Consider the following 16,452-nt stretch of genomic DNA (forward strand, 5'->3'; position numbering starts at 1 on the left):
CTTGGATATGAACTATAGCAGCCCAATCTTGAGGGCAGCAACAAGAACCAGCCGGTAGAACCCCTACGTACCCAAACATCGCAAAGGAAAAGGGGATCGAGTGTGTACGGACGAGTTCATACGCGAGATAATTACGAGAGGCGAGGCTCACCTGTGCGAGCCGGTGATGAGTCCGTGGAACTTGGGGTGGACGCCGGCGTGGTGCTTGAGGCGGCCGGAGATGGGGTTGCGCAGCGTCCGGGTGTGCTCGCCGACGACGACGTCCAGGTGCCCCTTCGATACCGTTGTCCAGGCGCGCCTTCGATGCCGTCGTCCAGGCGCGCCGTCGCTGCCGTCGTTGCCGCATCACCCACGCGCGCGCCGTCTCCAGTCACGCGCTCGCCATCGCCGCCGCAGTCGCTGCCGTCGCCCAGGCGCACGCTTGCCGCCGCCGTTTCCAGTCGCGCGCTTGCCGCCGCCGTCGCTAGGCGCGCCTTCGCCGCCGCCGTCTCCAGGCGCGCGCTCGCGCTCGGCGTCGTCGCCAGGGGCACGCGCTCGCGCTCGGCGTCGTCGCCAGGGACGCGCTCGGCTCCGTCGCCCAGGCGTGTGGTCGGCGCCGCCACCACTGCCATGTTCTTCCCCATTGGAGATGGAGCGTGGGAACGAGAGAGGATTGGGGATTGGGTGAGAGAGACGGAACAGGATTGGGGAGGAGGGAGACGAGCGGATTGGGGAGAGACAGGGAGGCGGCGGCTAGGGTTTTTACCGGGGGAGAGCTGTTTTTATACCATACGTTGTAAAAAATCCACGGTTGAGTGAACGGACGAGATCAACCACCAAAGAAGATCCAACGGCCCACATGCTCTAATCGCTGTGAGGCCCCCTAAGGGGGGCATCATATATACCTTCAGATGACAGACTGTCACAATGTTTAATTCCCTCTGTGGTTGGCCCGATAGCTTATGTCCTACTTCATTCGTTCTCAAATAAGTGTACGTTTATTTTTAAATTTTGTCCATAAAAAAATGTATTTTTATGTTTTTAATGCACTTTAAAGGAGTAGCAAAAATTATTTCTCTCTCATTGCACGGAAATTAAACCCAGTAAGATTGAGCACATGTTGTCTTTATTTTTTACATATAATTAGCTCATCGAAGGTGCAAGAATTAAAGAGGAGAGGGATGTTGATTTGCATCTTCCCAATGCAATTATCTCTCCACTTGATAATATCTCTTGAAAAACCCGCACGTCCACTTATTTATGGATGGAGGAAGTAGACTTATTTCACATTGGTGACGGTGTTGTAGTTAAACTTGATCTCATGTATACATGTGATTGATGGCCCATAACATCAATCAACCTGTGAGCCGGGAAACGCTCATTCCCCCCCCCCCCACCCTGCTCTCCCTCATCCTTATCCCTTGAGAGGCTTGTTCCTCCCACCGGCTCCTCTCCCTCTCCCCTCCGGCGGCCTAGCCGGCCGGAGGCGGCGGGAGAGAGGAGACCGGCCCCCTGTACAAAGTAGACTAGGTTCTAGTTCGGTAGGTTGTTTGGCGTTATGTCGGTCTGGCGTCTTGCCGTGTATCCGGAGGCTATGGTGGCCGGAGCTTTCGAGCTGCTCCCTGCCGGTGGTGGAGACCTCCCTGCCCATGCTGCTCCGCTGGTTGGGGCCGAAGATGGACGGGGCGTTTCCTTCTGCACCTCCCCCCAATAAGCTCGCCGGAGCTCTCCTTCGACCCGTTTTTTCTAGATCCAGCCGCCGTGGTGGTGGGCGGAGACGGGAGACGGCCAAATCTGGAGTTCCAGGGGTGTCCCTCGAAGCTTCTTCTGGCGAAGAGCATCAGCAACGGCGAGGTTGCGCCGCTGCTACTTCTGGCCAAAGGGGCCTCTGCGCACCTTGGAGCTTGGTGCTTCAACGGATCTTCTTCCTCCAGGCTAGAGAGCCACGGAGGATTTACTTCGACCTCACCGTGGCACTGCACGCCGACCTCGCCCCAAGTGGTTTCATCCCCGGTGACGATCTCGGCGACCGCGGTATCGAGGTTCAGGCAACGCGTCGGTGGAGAAGGACCCGATCGCTTTTTCGGTTTTCTTGTAGGGCCCTTTTTAGAATTTATGAGAGCCATGTTGTAATTTCTTTCTTTTTTAGGGTTCTCCATGTAAGCTGTACCCACCGCTAGAAATGAAGTTTCTGGGTCCGTACGGACCCAACCCCTGTTAAAAAAAAAATGTATACATGTGATTGGGTTTGAAATGTATTTTGTCTACGTTGCAAGTGTTGTCCTCCTCAGCACTAATTATGTTACCACTTTAGCATTTTGTATATGATACCGCGTTAAGAAATTAGCATTAGAGAAGGCATATGCACTCATCAAAAGCAATTGATGGAGAAACATGCATGTTTGCAAAAATCCAACAGTTACTATGTAGCCCCAAGCAAAATCCCACCCAAAAAACACAACACACGCAGTTTTTATGTAGCCCCAAGCAAAATCCCACCCGAAAAAACACAACACACGCCGCTTGACCGCTTCCATCTCAAAAAGAGAAACAAAAGAGAAGCCAAAACCAGCAATAATAAACCGGTATACGTAGGTGTTAAAACTTTTAATAATACTATAGTTTTATATTATATAATTTATATTATACAGGTTATATTAACAACTAAAAAATACGCGTAAAATTGGGAGTACACTCAACGTTCCTTTTTGCAAATTGTAGAAACCACCAACTCTTTGAAGACGCGGCAGGCACATTCAAAACCATTGATTAGTACAGTACAATAAATCCCTGCTATTGCTCGCCTCTGGCATAGGGCCATTAATTAATTAATAATTAATTAATACAAATCCAATGACGGAGAGACAAGCACGTTGCGAAATCCGGCAGTTTCTCCGTAGCCCCCAAGCAAAAGCACAAATCGAAACGCGCACGCCCCTCCAAAATTAGAAAACAAAAGAGAAGCCAAAACGAAACCCTACGACCGTCCGAACCACCCCACCGCGTGGACGCCCTAGAGCAGCATCCACCCGTCCATCCGCCTCCGCCGACCGGCCCAGATCACCCCGCTCTCGAAACAACCCCACGCGCCCGCCGCCTCAGCCTGCCATATATTCTGTCTCTTGACGCGCCGATCGAGTCACGGACCCAGCCTCTCCTCCCTCCTTCCTCCCTCTCGGCCGCCGGGAGCCAAGAACCGCTTGCGTCCCCCCGCAGTCAGATCCCCCGCCGTTCGCCTCGCCGCGCGAGGAAGACTCAGCCGCTCGTGAATGGTGGGAGCCCGCACGATCTCCGCCTCCCTCTCCTCGCCGCCGCTGCCGGGGAGGGACTCCTCCGCCTCCTCCTTCCGCTGCTTCGGCGCCTGCATGCAGGGCTGGTACCACCGCTGCATCGGCCTCGACCCCTGAGCATCCTACGCCGCCGGCAATCCTTCTGATTTTCCTTCCCACCCTGAGTTTTTTTCTTTGCCGATACAAGTGAGAGAAAGAAAAGGAGATTTCGTCTGGTTTGATTTGATTCATTGATTGGTTGATCGTCATGGCTGTTGCGATGCCCTCGACGCTGCCGATGAAGCTGAGGAAGGTCGAGCCCCGCGGCAAGGCGGCGCCGGGGATCGGCGGCCGGGCGCGCGTGCTGGTCACCGTCACCGTCCTCGGGAGCGCGGGCCCGCTCCGGTTCCTGGTCGATGAGGGCGAGTCGGTCACCGGACTCATCCGCGCCGCGCTCCGCTGCTACGCTCGCGAGGGCCGCATGCCGCTGCTCGGCGCTGACGCTGCCAACTTCCTGCTCTACACTGCCAATGGCAGATCCGACGGTACGGCCCAATCCCAACCTGTTCTTTTTTTTCTTCAATCATCATCATCAGAATACATTGTTTACTGCAACACTGTGACTGAACTTGTCTCCGTTCCTTGCAGCTCTGAAGTCCGATGAGCGAATCTCCTTCAATGGATGCAGGAGCTTCATGCTCTGGCAGAAGACCGTGCCCAACGCCGTCGCTGATGACAACGGATCGGAATCGGCTGTGGCGAATTCGAGCCCCGGCAGGAAGGGGAGCGGCGGCTGGAAATTCGGGCTCAACAAGATCCTCCTCAACTTCAGTTTCAAGGTGTGAGCCATCGACGAGCTTCTCTCCACCGGAACAAATAAAACGCGTTGAGCTCAAGCTGTTATCGTCCTATTGGATTGTGTGTTCCATCATCGTCGAGCGAGCTTCTTCGTCGGCTGGTTACGCTTTTCTGCATTCGAGTCAAGTCTGTTGCTTCCTTACTTTTGCTCGGTTCAGTTAAGGTTTTATTCATCTTCTATATGGAATTTGAGTATCGTTGGAACTATACATCGGTCGTTCGTCCATTCTCTCATTCAGTCTTAACACTGATTTGTTAAAAAGGAATTGTAGATAAAGGAATTCTTTTAAGGAAAGAAATCAGAAGAACACAATCTGCAGTGAATGACGACAGTACGTTTAACTATGCACCTAATCCAATACAGCTACCTGCCTGCCTCGAGGACAGCAGGGACCGAATCAAAGACGATGTAGCGTGTACGGCATTGGTTGCCAAACTTTAAAACGAGCGGCGCCCATGGTCCATGGTATCTAGTAGATCGATTGATGCATGGCACATGCTATACGGCGAGGCTAAGAGCATCTCCACTCGTCCCCCCGACGAGGCCCCCGGCGAGCGTTTTTTCCATCCGGACGGCGTAATTCGGTCCAGTCGCGCCCCCGGTTTCTCGTTTTCGTCCGGATTTGGGCCTAAATATCCGGCGATCCCACGCCATCCCCGGCCCCCCGGGGAGCGCTCGGGGACTCCGGACGAAACGAAAGGGCGCGTGGCCCCAACTTGTCGGCGACAATGGCCTCCGATCTACGGCAAAACCCTCGTCTTCCCGATCTACGGCAAAACCCTTGTCTTCCCGATCTACGGCAATACCCTCGTCGAACGAAAGCTTTGAACTCTCAAGTGGTGCAACATAGATAGATTATATATATTTCGAATATAATTCGAATAAACATAAAAATTACATATAAAAACTTTAAAACTAACTTAAACTACTTCTTCTTCTTAGAAGGCCCCGCCTCATCGTCGTCGCGGCGACGCTTCCGGCTCGTCACCTCCTCGTCGGAGGAAGTTGAGTCCTCCTCCTCGTCAGTGTCCTCAGCCTCTTCGTCGTCCTCCTCCTTTTCCTCGGCCTCTTCCTCCTCCTTTTCCTCGGCCTCTTCCTCGGCCTTGCTCCTTGGCCTCTTCGGCCTCCTCCTCGTCCTCCTCGTCGTCGTCCTCGGCCGGCCGGCGGAGGGGAATCGTCGGCTGCCGGACGATGCGGCTTTATCCCACCAATGTCGCCATCCGGGCGGCTTCCCTCACCGTCGGTGTCCGATGGCCAAGAGAGATCGCTCATGGTTGACGAGAGGATGGTGACGAGAGAACGAGCCGAATGGCGTCGGCCGTCGGAAGCCGTATATGTAGGTCTCTCGACGAAAGAGAGCGGCGGTTGCTCTTCCGCGGAGTTCGTGCTCCATTACGGCGGTTCTCGCATCGAGGCCACTTCGACCGTTCCCGACGAGTCGTTTCGGCTCTCCGGTCCACTTCGCGACGGTTCAATGCGTCGAGGGAACTCCGACGATTGCCCTTCCCGGTGGCTGCGCCGTCGCTATGCACGCGGTGGGTGCGCGTCCATGGGCTCGCGGCTGGAAAAATGGGCCTCCCCAGGCCAAAAACTTCATCCATCCGGCGCTAAATAACGCCGGATTTCGGCCTGGGGAGCCCCAACGGCTGGGGATGCTCTAACGGCAAACACTACTGATTTTGGACAGTTCTTCGACCGTTCACACGAGGGATAAGAGCATCTCTAGACGCGTTTTCTTCAAACGGCGCTCGATACGAGCCAGTCGGGAACGCATTTTTCTTCTTACCGTGTTTGGAGGACGTTGCTTCCTAGCCGTATCCTCTAAATGAGGCTTCAAAGAAATAGAAATCACAAAAATAAATGTTTTCATTTAAATTTGATTATATTTGACAAGTTTGAACTGCTCGGCGGTGCGTTCGATGGCCCCACCCTGTCGTCGCCTACCCTCCGCCGTAATTCCCCTACGTGGGGTGACGAGAAGACACCGGTGCTCGTTCGCCGCGTCGTTCCCTACCCTCACCACAGTGCTCCTGATGAGGCCAAAGCCCTAGGGTTTGGCCCGATCTCACGAAATTGACCAGTTGGTGAATGGAGGGGATGTGGAGAAGGGAGAAGAACACAAACCAAAACACAAACACACTCAAACCCAATACAAAACCGACTCCCAAATCTCAATTGCTTTGGCTCTCTCTCCCTCCCTTTCGCCGCGTGCGCCGTCCAATCCAAACCAATCCCAAGTCCCAACTCGTGTGTTCCCCACCCGCTCGCGGCGAAGTTCACTCCCTTGGTAGGTTAGACCAAGCCAATAGAATCAAACCTTGGAGAGACCCACGGAGTAGAGACAAGGAGTGAGAGATTGGTGAAGGAATCCACTCTAGAACTGAGAGAGTGCTTGCACTAGAGTCATACATGAAGAGAGAAAGATCCTCAAGAGTACCTTGATACAAAGAACTAGGGTTCTAGGGAGACAAAGCTCAAGTCTAATCTAAAAATCTTGTCTAATCCGAGATCTGACGGTACCAAGAGTATATATAGTACACAGGGGTAGAAGGGTTGAGTTACAAGGCAAATGGTTGGGGATAACTTAGATTCGACGATTTTCGGCGGTAAAACCGGCGGTGCCAGCCTGTGCGTCGGAATGGTTTGGGCGTTCCGGCGCTGATACGTCTCCGACGTATCGATAATTTCTTATGTTCTATGCCATATTATTGATGATACCTACATGTTTTATGCACACTTTATGTCATATTCGTGCATTTTCTGGAACTAACCTATTAACAAGATGCCGAAGTGTCGCTTCTTGTTTCTGCTGTTTTTGGTTTCGTAAATCCTAGTAACGAAATATTCTCGGAATTGGACGAAATCAAGACCCGAGGGCCTATTTCGCCACGAACCTTCCAGAAGACCGAAGAGCATACGAAGTGGGGCCACGAGGTGGCCAAACCACAAGGCGGCGCGGCCAAGCGGGGCCCGCGCCGCCCTGTGGTGTGGGCCCCTCGTCAGCCCCCCGACTCTTCCCTTCCGCCTACTTAAAGCCTCCGTCGCGAAACCCCTGAGGCGAAAAACCACAATACGGAAAACCTTCCAGAGCCGCCGCCATCGCGAAGCCAAGATCTGGGGGACAGGAGTCTCTGTTCCGGCACCCGCCGGAGCGGGGAAGTGCCCCGGAAGGCTTCTCCATCGACACCGCTGCCATCTCCACCGCCATCTTCATCACCGCCGCTGCTCCCATGAGGAGGAGTAGTTCTCCATCGAGGCTCGGGGCTGTGCCGGTAGCTATGTGGTTCATCTCTCTCCTATGTGCTTCAATACAATAATCTCATGAGCTGCCTTACATGATTGAGATTCATATGATGATGCTTGTAATCTAGATGTCATTATGCTAGTCAAGAGAGTTTTACTTATGTGATCTCCGGAGACTCCTTGTCCCACGTGTGTAAAGGTGACAGGTGTGTGCACCGTGTGGGTCTCTTAGGCTATATTTCACAGAATACTTATTCACTGTTGAATGGCGTAGTGAAGTGCTTATTTATATCTCTTTATGATTGCAATGTATTTTGTATCACAACTTATCTGTGTGCTACTCTTGCAATGTTATTAAAGTAGTGTTATCCCTCCTGCACGGTGTAATGGTGACAGTGTGTGCATCTGTGTTAGTACTTGGTTTATGCTATGATTATGATCTCTTGTAGATTATGAAGTTAACTATTGCTATGATAGTATTGATGTGTATTATTCCTCCTACATAGCATGCAGGTGACAGTGTGCATGCTATGTTAGTACTTGGTTTAGTCGAATTGATCTTTCATGCACTCTAAGGTTATTTAAATATGAACATTGAATTGTGGAGCTTGTTAACTCCGGCATTGAGGGTTCGTGTAATCCTACGCAATGTGTTCATCATCCAACAAGAGAGTGTAGAGTATGCATTTATCTATTCTGTTACGTGATCAATGTTGAGAGTGTCCACTAGTGAAAGTCTAATCCCTAGGCCTTGTTCCTAAATACTTCTATCGCTGCTTGTTTACTATTTTACTGCGTTACTACTGTCTGCGTTACTATCGCTTATTTACTCGTCTCGGGCAAAGCACTTTTCCGGTGCCGTTGCTACTACTTATTCATACCACCTGTATTTCACTATCTCTTCGCCGAACTAGTGCACCTATTAGGTGTGTTGGGGACACAAGAGACTTCTTGCTTTGTGGTTGCGAGGGTTGCATGAGAGGGATATCTTTGACCTCTTCCTCCCCGAGATCGATAAACCTTGGGTAATCCACTTAAGGGAAACTTGCTGCTGTTCTACAAACCTCTGCTCTTGGAGGCCCAACACTGTCTACAAGAATAGAAGCTCCCGTAGACATCAAGCACTTTTACGGCGCCGTTGCCGGGGAGGAAAGGTAAACGGCACACACACACCGGACCCCGGCAACTAGCTACTTTTCTGGCGCCGTTGCCGGGGAGGAAAGGTAAAAGGCTCTCATACTCCGGTCCCAGGCATAAGTACTTTTCTGTTACCGTTGTGTGTGTGCTCGAAGCTATTTCCTTTAGATCCTGCAATTGCATCTTTTTGTTTCTTGTTTACACTAGTTTGGCATAATGGACAACAATGAGCTTCTTATTCTATTTCCTGATTTAAGACATGGATGGTTTGATGCGAAAATTAAAAAACCTATGAAATCTTATTTGCATGCTTGGTAGTAATATTAGTATGAACGCTTTGAACACCATTGTTGATAATAATATAGAAAGTTCTAAGCTTGGGGAAGTCTGGTTTTCATGATCTTTTTAGTCCCCCAAGCATTGAGGAGAAAATTTTCTTTGATGATACTTTGCCTACTATTTATGATGATTATAATAGTGGTCTTTTGGTACAACCTACTATGGAGAGTAAATTTTATTGTGATTACAATATGCCTCCTATATTTGATGATGAGAATAATAATGATAGCTACTTTGTTGAATTTGCTCCCACTACAACTAATAAAATTGATTATGCTTATGTGGAGAGTAATAATTTTATGCATGAGACTCATGATAAGAATGCCTTATGTGATAGTTATATTGTTGAGTTTGCTCATGTTGCTATTGAAAGTTATTATGAGAGAGGAAAATATGGTTGTAGAAATTTTCATGTTACTAAAATGCCTCTCTATGTGCTGAAATTTTTGAAGCTACACTTGTTTTATCTTCCTATGCTTGTCACTTTTCTCTTCATGAACTTGTTTATTTACAAGATTCCTATGCATAGGAAGCATGTTAGACTTAAATGTGTTTTGAATTTGCCTCTTGATGCTCTCTTTTGCTTCACATACTATCTCTTGCGAGTGCATCATTAAAACTGCTGAGCCCATCTTAATGGCTATAAATGAAGAACTTCTTGGGAGATAACCCATGTGTTATTTTGCTACAGTACTTTGTTTTATATTTGTGTCTTGGAAGTTGTTTACAACTGTAGCAACCTCTCCTTATCTTAGTTTTGTGTTTTGTTGTGCCAAGTAAAGTCTTTGATAGTAAAGTAAGTACTAGATTTGGATTACTGCGCAGTTCCAGATTTCTTTGCTGTCACGAATCTGGGTCTACCTCCCTGTAGGAAGCTCAGAAAATTAAGCCAATTTACGTGCATGATCCACAGATATGTACGCAACTTTCATTCAATTTGGACATTTTCATTTGAGCAAGTCTGGTGGCCTAATAAAATCCATCTTTACGGACTGTTCTGTTTTGACAGATTCTGCCTTTTATTTCGCATTGCCTCTTTTGCTATGTTGGATGAATTTCTTTGATCCATTAATGTCCAGTAGCTTTATGCAATGTCCAGAAGTGTTAAGAATGATTGTGTCACCTCTGAACATGTTAATTTTTATTGTGCACTAACCCTCTAATGAGTTGTTTCGAGTTTGGTGTGGAGGAAGTTTTCAAGGATCAAGAGAGGAGTATGATGCAATATGATCAAGGAGAGTGAAAGCTCTAAGCTTGGGGATGCCCCGGTGGTTCACCCCTGCATATTCTAAGAAGACTCAAGCGTCTAAGCTTGGGGATGTCCAAGGCATCCCCTTCTTCATCGACAACATTATCAGGTTCCTCCCCTGAAACTATATTTTTATTCCGTCACATCTTATGCACTTTGCTTGGAGCGTCGGTTTGTTTTTGTTTTTGTTTTTGTTTGAATAAATGGATCCTAGCATTCACTTTATGGGAGAGAGACACGCTCCGCTGTAGCATATGGACAAGTATGTCCTTAGGCTCTACTCATAGTATTCATGGCGAAGTTTCTTCTTCGTTAAATTGTTATATGGTTGGAATTGGAAAATGCTACATGTAGTAATTCTAAAATATCTTGGATAATTTGATACTTGGCAATTGTTGTGCTCATGTTTAAGCTCTTGCATCATATGCTTTGCACCCATTAATGAAGAAACACTTAGAGCTTGCTAATTTGGTTTGCATATTTGGTTTCTCTAGAGTCTAGATAACATCTAGTATTGAGTTTTGAACAACAAGGAAGACGGTGTAGAATCTTATAATGTTTACAATATGTCTTTTATGTGAGTTTTGTCTGTACCGTTCATCCTTGTGTTTGTTTCAAATAACCTTGCTAGCCTAAACCTTGTATCGAGAGGGAATACTTCTCATGCATCCAAAATACTTGAGCCAACTTCTATGCCATTTGTGTCCACCATACCTACCTACTACATGGTATTTATCCGCCATTCCAAAGTAAATTGCTTGAGTGCTACCTTTAAAATTCCATCATTCACCTTTGCAATATATAGCTCATGGGACAAATAGCTTAAAAACTATTGTGGTATTGAATATGTACTTATGCACTTTATCTCTTATTAAGTTGCTTGTTGTGCGATAACCATGTTTCTGGGGACGCCATCAACTATTCTTTGTTGAATATCATGTGAGTTGCTATGCATGTCCGTCTTGTCTGAAGTAAGAGAGATCTACCACCTTAATGGTTGGAGCATGCATATTGTTAGAGAACAACATTGGGCCGCTAACTAAAGCCATGAATCATGGTGGAAGTTTCAGTTTTGGACATATATCCTCAATCTCATACGAGAATAATAATTGTTGCCACATACTTATGCATTAAAGAGGAGTTCATTATCTGTTGTCCATATTATCCCGGTATGGATGTCTAAGTTGAGAATAATCAAAAGCGAGAAATCCAAAATGCGAGCTTTCTCCTTAGACCTTTGTACAGGCGACATGGAGGTACCCCATTGTGACACTTGGTTAAAACATGTGCATTGCAAAGATCCGGTAGTCCAAGCTAATTAGGACAAGGTGCGGGCACTATTGGTATACTATGCATGAGACTTGCAACTTGTAAGATATAATTGACATAACTCATATGCTTTATTACTACCGTTGACAAAATTGTTTCATGTTTTCAAAATAAAAGCTCTAGCACAAATATAGCAATCGATGCTTTCCTCTTTGAAGGACCATTCTTTTTTACTTTTATGTTGAGTTAGTTCACCTATCTCTCTCCACCTCAAGAAGCAAACACTTGTGTGAACTATGCATTGATTCTTACATACTTGCATATTGCACTTGTTATATTACTCTATGATGACAATTATCCATGAGATATACATGTTACAAGTTGAAAGCAACCGCTGAAACTTAATCTTCCTTTGTGTTGCTTCAATACCTTTACTTTGATTTATTGCTTTATGAGTTAACTCTTATGCAAGACTTATTGATGCTTGTCTTGAAGTACTATTCATGAAAAGTCTTTGCTTTATGACTCACTTGTTTACTCATGTCATTACCATTGTTTTGATCGCTGCATCCACTACATATGTTTACAAATAGTATGATCAAGATTATGATGGCATGTCACTTCAGAAATTATCTTTGTTATCGTTTTACACCGCTCGGGACGAAGCGAGAACTAAGCATGGGGATGCTTGATACGTCTCCGACGTATCGATAATTTCTTATGTTCTATGCCATATTACCGATGATACCTACATGTTTTATGCACACTTTATGTCATATTCGTGCATTTTACTGGAACTAACCTATTAACAAGATGCCGAAGTGCCGATTCTTGTTTTCTGCTGTTTTTGGTTTCATAAATCCTAGTAACGAAATATTCTCGGAATTGGACGAAATCAAGACCCGGGGGCCTATTTCGCCACGAACCTTCCGAGAAGACCGAAGAGCATACGAAGTGGGGCCACGAGGTGGCCAAACCACAAGGCGGCGCGGCCAGGGGGGCCGCGCCGCCGCGTGGTGTGGGCCCTCGTCGGCCCCCGACTCGCCCTTCCGCCTACTTAAAGCCTCCGTCGCGAAACCCACGAGGCGAAAAACCACGATACGGAAAACCTTCCGGAGCCGCCGCCATCGCGAAGCCAAGATGCGGGGACGGGAGTCTCGTTCAGGCACCTGCCGGAGCAGGGAAGTGCCCGGAAGGCTTCTCCATCGACACCGCTGCCATCTCCACCGCCATCTTCATCACCGCTGCTGCTCCCATGAGGAGGGAGTAGTTCTCCATCGAGGCTCGGGGCTGCACGGTAGCTATGTGGTTCATCTCTCTCCTATGTGCTTCAATACAATAATCTCATGAGCTGCCTTACATGATTGAGATTCATATGATGATGCTTGTAATCTAGATGTCATTATGCTAGTCAAGAGAGTTTTACTTATGTGATCTCCGGAGACTCCTTGTCCCACGTGTGTAAAGGTGACGGTGTGTGCACCGTGTGGGTCTCTTAGGCTATATTTCACAGAATACTTACTCACTGTTATGAATGGCGTAGTGAAGTGCTTATTTATATCTCTTTATGATTGCAATGTATTTTGTATCACAATTTATCTATGTGCTACTCTAGCAATGTTATTAAAGTAGTTTTATCCCTCCTGCACGGTGTAATGGTGACAGTGTGTGCATCCGTGTTAGTACTTGGTTTATGCTATGATTATGATCTCTTGTAGATTATGAAGTTAGCTATTGCTATGATAGTATTGATGTGTATTATTCCTCCTACATAGCATGAAGGTGACAGTGTGCATGCTATGTTAGTACTTGGTTTAGTCGAATTGATCTTTCATGCACTCTAAGGCTATTTAAATATGAACATTGAATTGTGGAGCTTGTTAACTCCGGCATTGAGGGTTCGTGTAATCCTACGCAATGTGTTCATCATCCAACAAGAGAGTGTAGAGTATGCATTTATCTATTACGTTACGTGATCAATGTTGAGAGTGTCCACTAGTGAAAGTCTAATCCCTAGGCCTTGTTCCTAAATACTTCTATCGCTGCTTGTTTACTATTTTCTTGCGTTACTCTTTGCTGCGTTACTACTTGCTTGTTTCTTGTCCTGGGCAAAGCACTTTTACGGTGCAGTTGCTACTACTTATTCATACCACACTGTATTTCACTATCTCTTCGCCGAACTAGTGCACCTATTAGGTGTGTTGGGGACACAAGAGACTTCTTGCTTTGTGGTTGCGGGGTTGCATGAGAGGGATATCTTTGACCTCTTCCTCCCTGAGATCGATAAACCTTGGGTAATCCACTTAAGGGAAACTTGCTGCTGTTCTACAAACCTCTGCTCTTGGAGGCCCAACACTGTCTACAAGAATAGAAGCTCCCGTAGACATCAGGCGCCAACGCCGGCTCGGGTTACGGTTTACCGGAACGGGCTATTGTAAGCCATTCCTGCTATTCCGGTTTCGTTTCGGCGAGCCAGTTTGGTTCCGGTGTGGGGGCCGGCGCTGCCGGTCCTGGCGCCGGTTTGCTCCAGCTTCCCGTTTCCTCGTTCTTCTCCTCCCTTGATGGCTTGTCTTCCTTGTGGGTCCTCCTCGGCGATTTACCTGATGACACATAAAGCATTTTGATGAAGTAGCAAGCCATTCAAGGGGAGGTTAGGATCAAGTATGGTGAGGAGCGAGTTCACCTCTTGTTGAAGTGCTTTGGTGCGTGCTCGCGTCATAGGTCCACTTGGAGGATCACTTGGTCTTGGTGTAATGTCGTCCTTAGGCGGGGCTACATCATCTCCCTCCCCCCTTGGGAAAGAGTCATTGATGACGCGTAAAGCACACGCCCGTTGGGAACCCCAAGTGGAAGGTGTGATGCGTACAGCAACAAGTTTCCCTCAGTAAGAAACCAAGGTTTATCGAACCAGTAGGAGTCAAGAAGCACGTTGAAGGTTGATGGCGTCGGAGTGTAGTGTGGCGCAACACCAGGGATTCCGGCGCCAACGTGGAACCTGCACAACACAATCAAAGTACTTTGCCCCAACGTAACAGTGAGGTTGTCAATCTCACCGGCTTGCTGTAAACAAAGAATTAAACGTATTGTGTGGAAGATGATGATTGTTTGCAAAGAATAGTAAAGAACAATTGAAGTAGATTGTATTTCAGATGTAAAGAATAGGACCGGGGTCCATAGTTCACTAGTGGTGTCTCTCCCATAAGATAAACAGATGTTGGGTGAACAAATTACAGTTGCGCAATTGACAAATAAAGAAGGCATAACAATGCACATACATATATCATGATGAGTACTATGAGATTTAATCAGGGCATTACGACAAAGTACATAGACCGCTATCCAGCATGCATCTATGCCTAAAAAGTCCACTTTCGGGTTATCATCCGAACCCCTTCCGGTATTAAGTTGTAAACAACGGACAATTGCATTAAGTATGGTGCGTAATGTAATCAACACAAATATCCTTAGACAAAGCATCGATATTTTATCCCTAGTGGCAACAACACATCCACAACCTTAGAACTTTACGTCCTTGTCCCAGATTTAATGGAGGCATGAACCCACTATCGAGCATAAATACTCCCTCTTGGAGTCACAAGTATCAACTTGGCCGAGCCTCTACTAGCAACGGAGAGCATGCAAGAACATAAATAACATATATGATAGATTGATAATCAACTTGACATAGTATTCAATATTCATCGGATCCCAACAAACACAACATGAAGGATTACAAATAGATGATCTTGATCATGATAGGCAGCTCACAAGATCTAACATGATAGCACAATGAGGAGAAGACAACCATCTAGCTACTGCTATGGACCCATAGTCCGAGGGTGGACTACTCACACATCGATCCGGAGGCGATCATGGCGATGAAGAGACCTCCTGGAGATGATTCCCCTCTCCGGCAGGGTGCCGGAGGCGATCTCCTGAATCCCCCGAGATGGGATTGGCGGCGGCGGCGTCTCTGTAAGGTTTTTCGTATCGTGGCTCTCGGTATTGGGGTTTCGCGACGAAGACTTTAAGTAGGCGGAAGGGCAGGTCAGGAGGCGTCACGGGGGACCCACATAACAGGGCCGCGCAGCCAGGGCCCAGGCCGCGCCGCCCTGGCGTGTCGTCGCCCCGTGGCCCCACTTCGTTCCCTCTTCGGACTTCTGGAAGCTTCGTGGAAAAATAGGACCCTGGGCGTTGATTTCGTCCAATTCCGAGAATATTTCCTTACTAGGATTTACGAAACCAAAAACAGCAGAAAACAAGCAATCGCCTCTTCGGCATCTCGTCAATAGGTTAGTGCCGGAAAATGCATAATAATGACATAGAATGTGTATAAAACATGTGAGTATCATCAATAAAGTAGCATGGAACATAAGAAATTATAGATACGTTTGGGACGTATCAAGCATCCCCAAGCTTAGTTCCTACTCGCCCTCGAGTAGGTAAACGATAACAAAGATAATTTCTGAAGTGACATGCTATCATAATCTTGATCATACTATTGTAAAGCATATGAAATGAATGCAGCGATTCGAAGCAATGATGAAGATAATGAGTAAACAAATGAATCATATAGCAAAGACTTTTCATGAATAATACTTTCAAGACAAGCATCAATAAGACTTGCATAAGAGTTACTCATAAAGCAATAAATTCAAAGTAAAGGCATTGAAGCAGCACAAAGGAAGATATAAGTTTCAGCGGTTGCTTTCAACTTCAACATGTATATCTCATGGATAATTGTCAACACAAAGTAATATAACAAGTGCAATAGGTAAACATGTAAGAATCAATGCACACAGTTGATACAAGTGGTTGCTTCTGGGATAGAAAGAATGGGTAAACTGACTCAACAATAAAGTAGAAGATAGGCCCTTCGCGAGAGGAAGCATTGATTACTATATTTGTGCTAGAGCTTTTCATTTTGAAAACAAGAAACAATTTTGTCAACGGTAGTAATAAAGCATATGTGTTATGTATAAGATATCTTATAAGTTGCAAGCCTCATGCATAGTATACCAATAGTGCTCGCACCTTGTCCTAATTAGCTTGGATTAACACGGATTATCATTGCATAGCATATGTTTCAACCAAGTGTCACAAAGGGG

At 46.9% G+C, this 16,452-nt stretch overlaps 1 protein-coding gene across 1 annotated transcript; it reads left to right on the top strand.

Moving 5' to 3' along the window:
- The first annotated feature begins 3,135 nt into the window (after window positions 1-3,135).
- On the top strand, window positions 3,136-4,248 carry LOC124682027 (uncharacterized protein At4g22758-like). Its single transcript, XM_047216791.1, has 2 exons — window positions 3,136-3,793; window positions 3,897-4,248. Exons 1-2 carry the CDS (start codon window positions 3,517-3,519, stop codon window positions 4,091-4,093), a joined length of 474 nt encoding a protein of 157 aa, XP_047072747.1. The 5' UTR covers window positions 3,136-3,516; the 3' UTR covers window positions 4,094-4,248.
- The last annotated feature ends 12,204 nt before the right edge of the window (window positions 4,249-16,452 follow it).

This window comes from Lolium rigidum, unplaced genomic scaffold (genome assembly GCF_022539505.1).
Source record: "Lolium rigidum isolate FL_2022 unplaced genomic scaffold, APGP_CSIRO_Lrig_0.1 contig_66153_1, whole genome shotgun sequence".
Taxonomy (NCBI): domain Eukaryota; kingdom Viridiplantae; phylum Streptophyta; class Magnoliopsida; order Poales; family Poaceae; genus Lolium; species Lolium rigidum.

Bases quoted from the DNA above. Each gene is read 5' to 3' on its own strand.
- LOC124682027 (XM_047216791.1), top strand. From the start codon at position 3,517: ATGGCTGTTGCGATGCCCTCGACGCTGCCGATGAAGCTGAGGAAGGTC. The intron at 3,794-3,896 runs GTACGGCCCAAT...CGTTCCTTGCAG, and splicing joins TGCCAATGGCAGATCCGACG to CTCTGAAGTCCGATGAGCGA.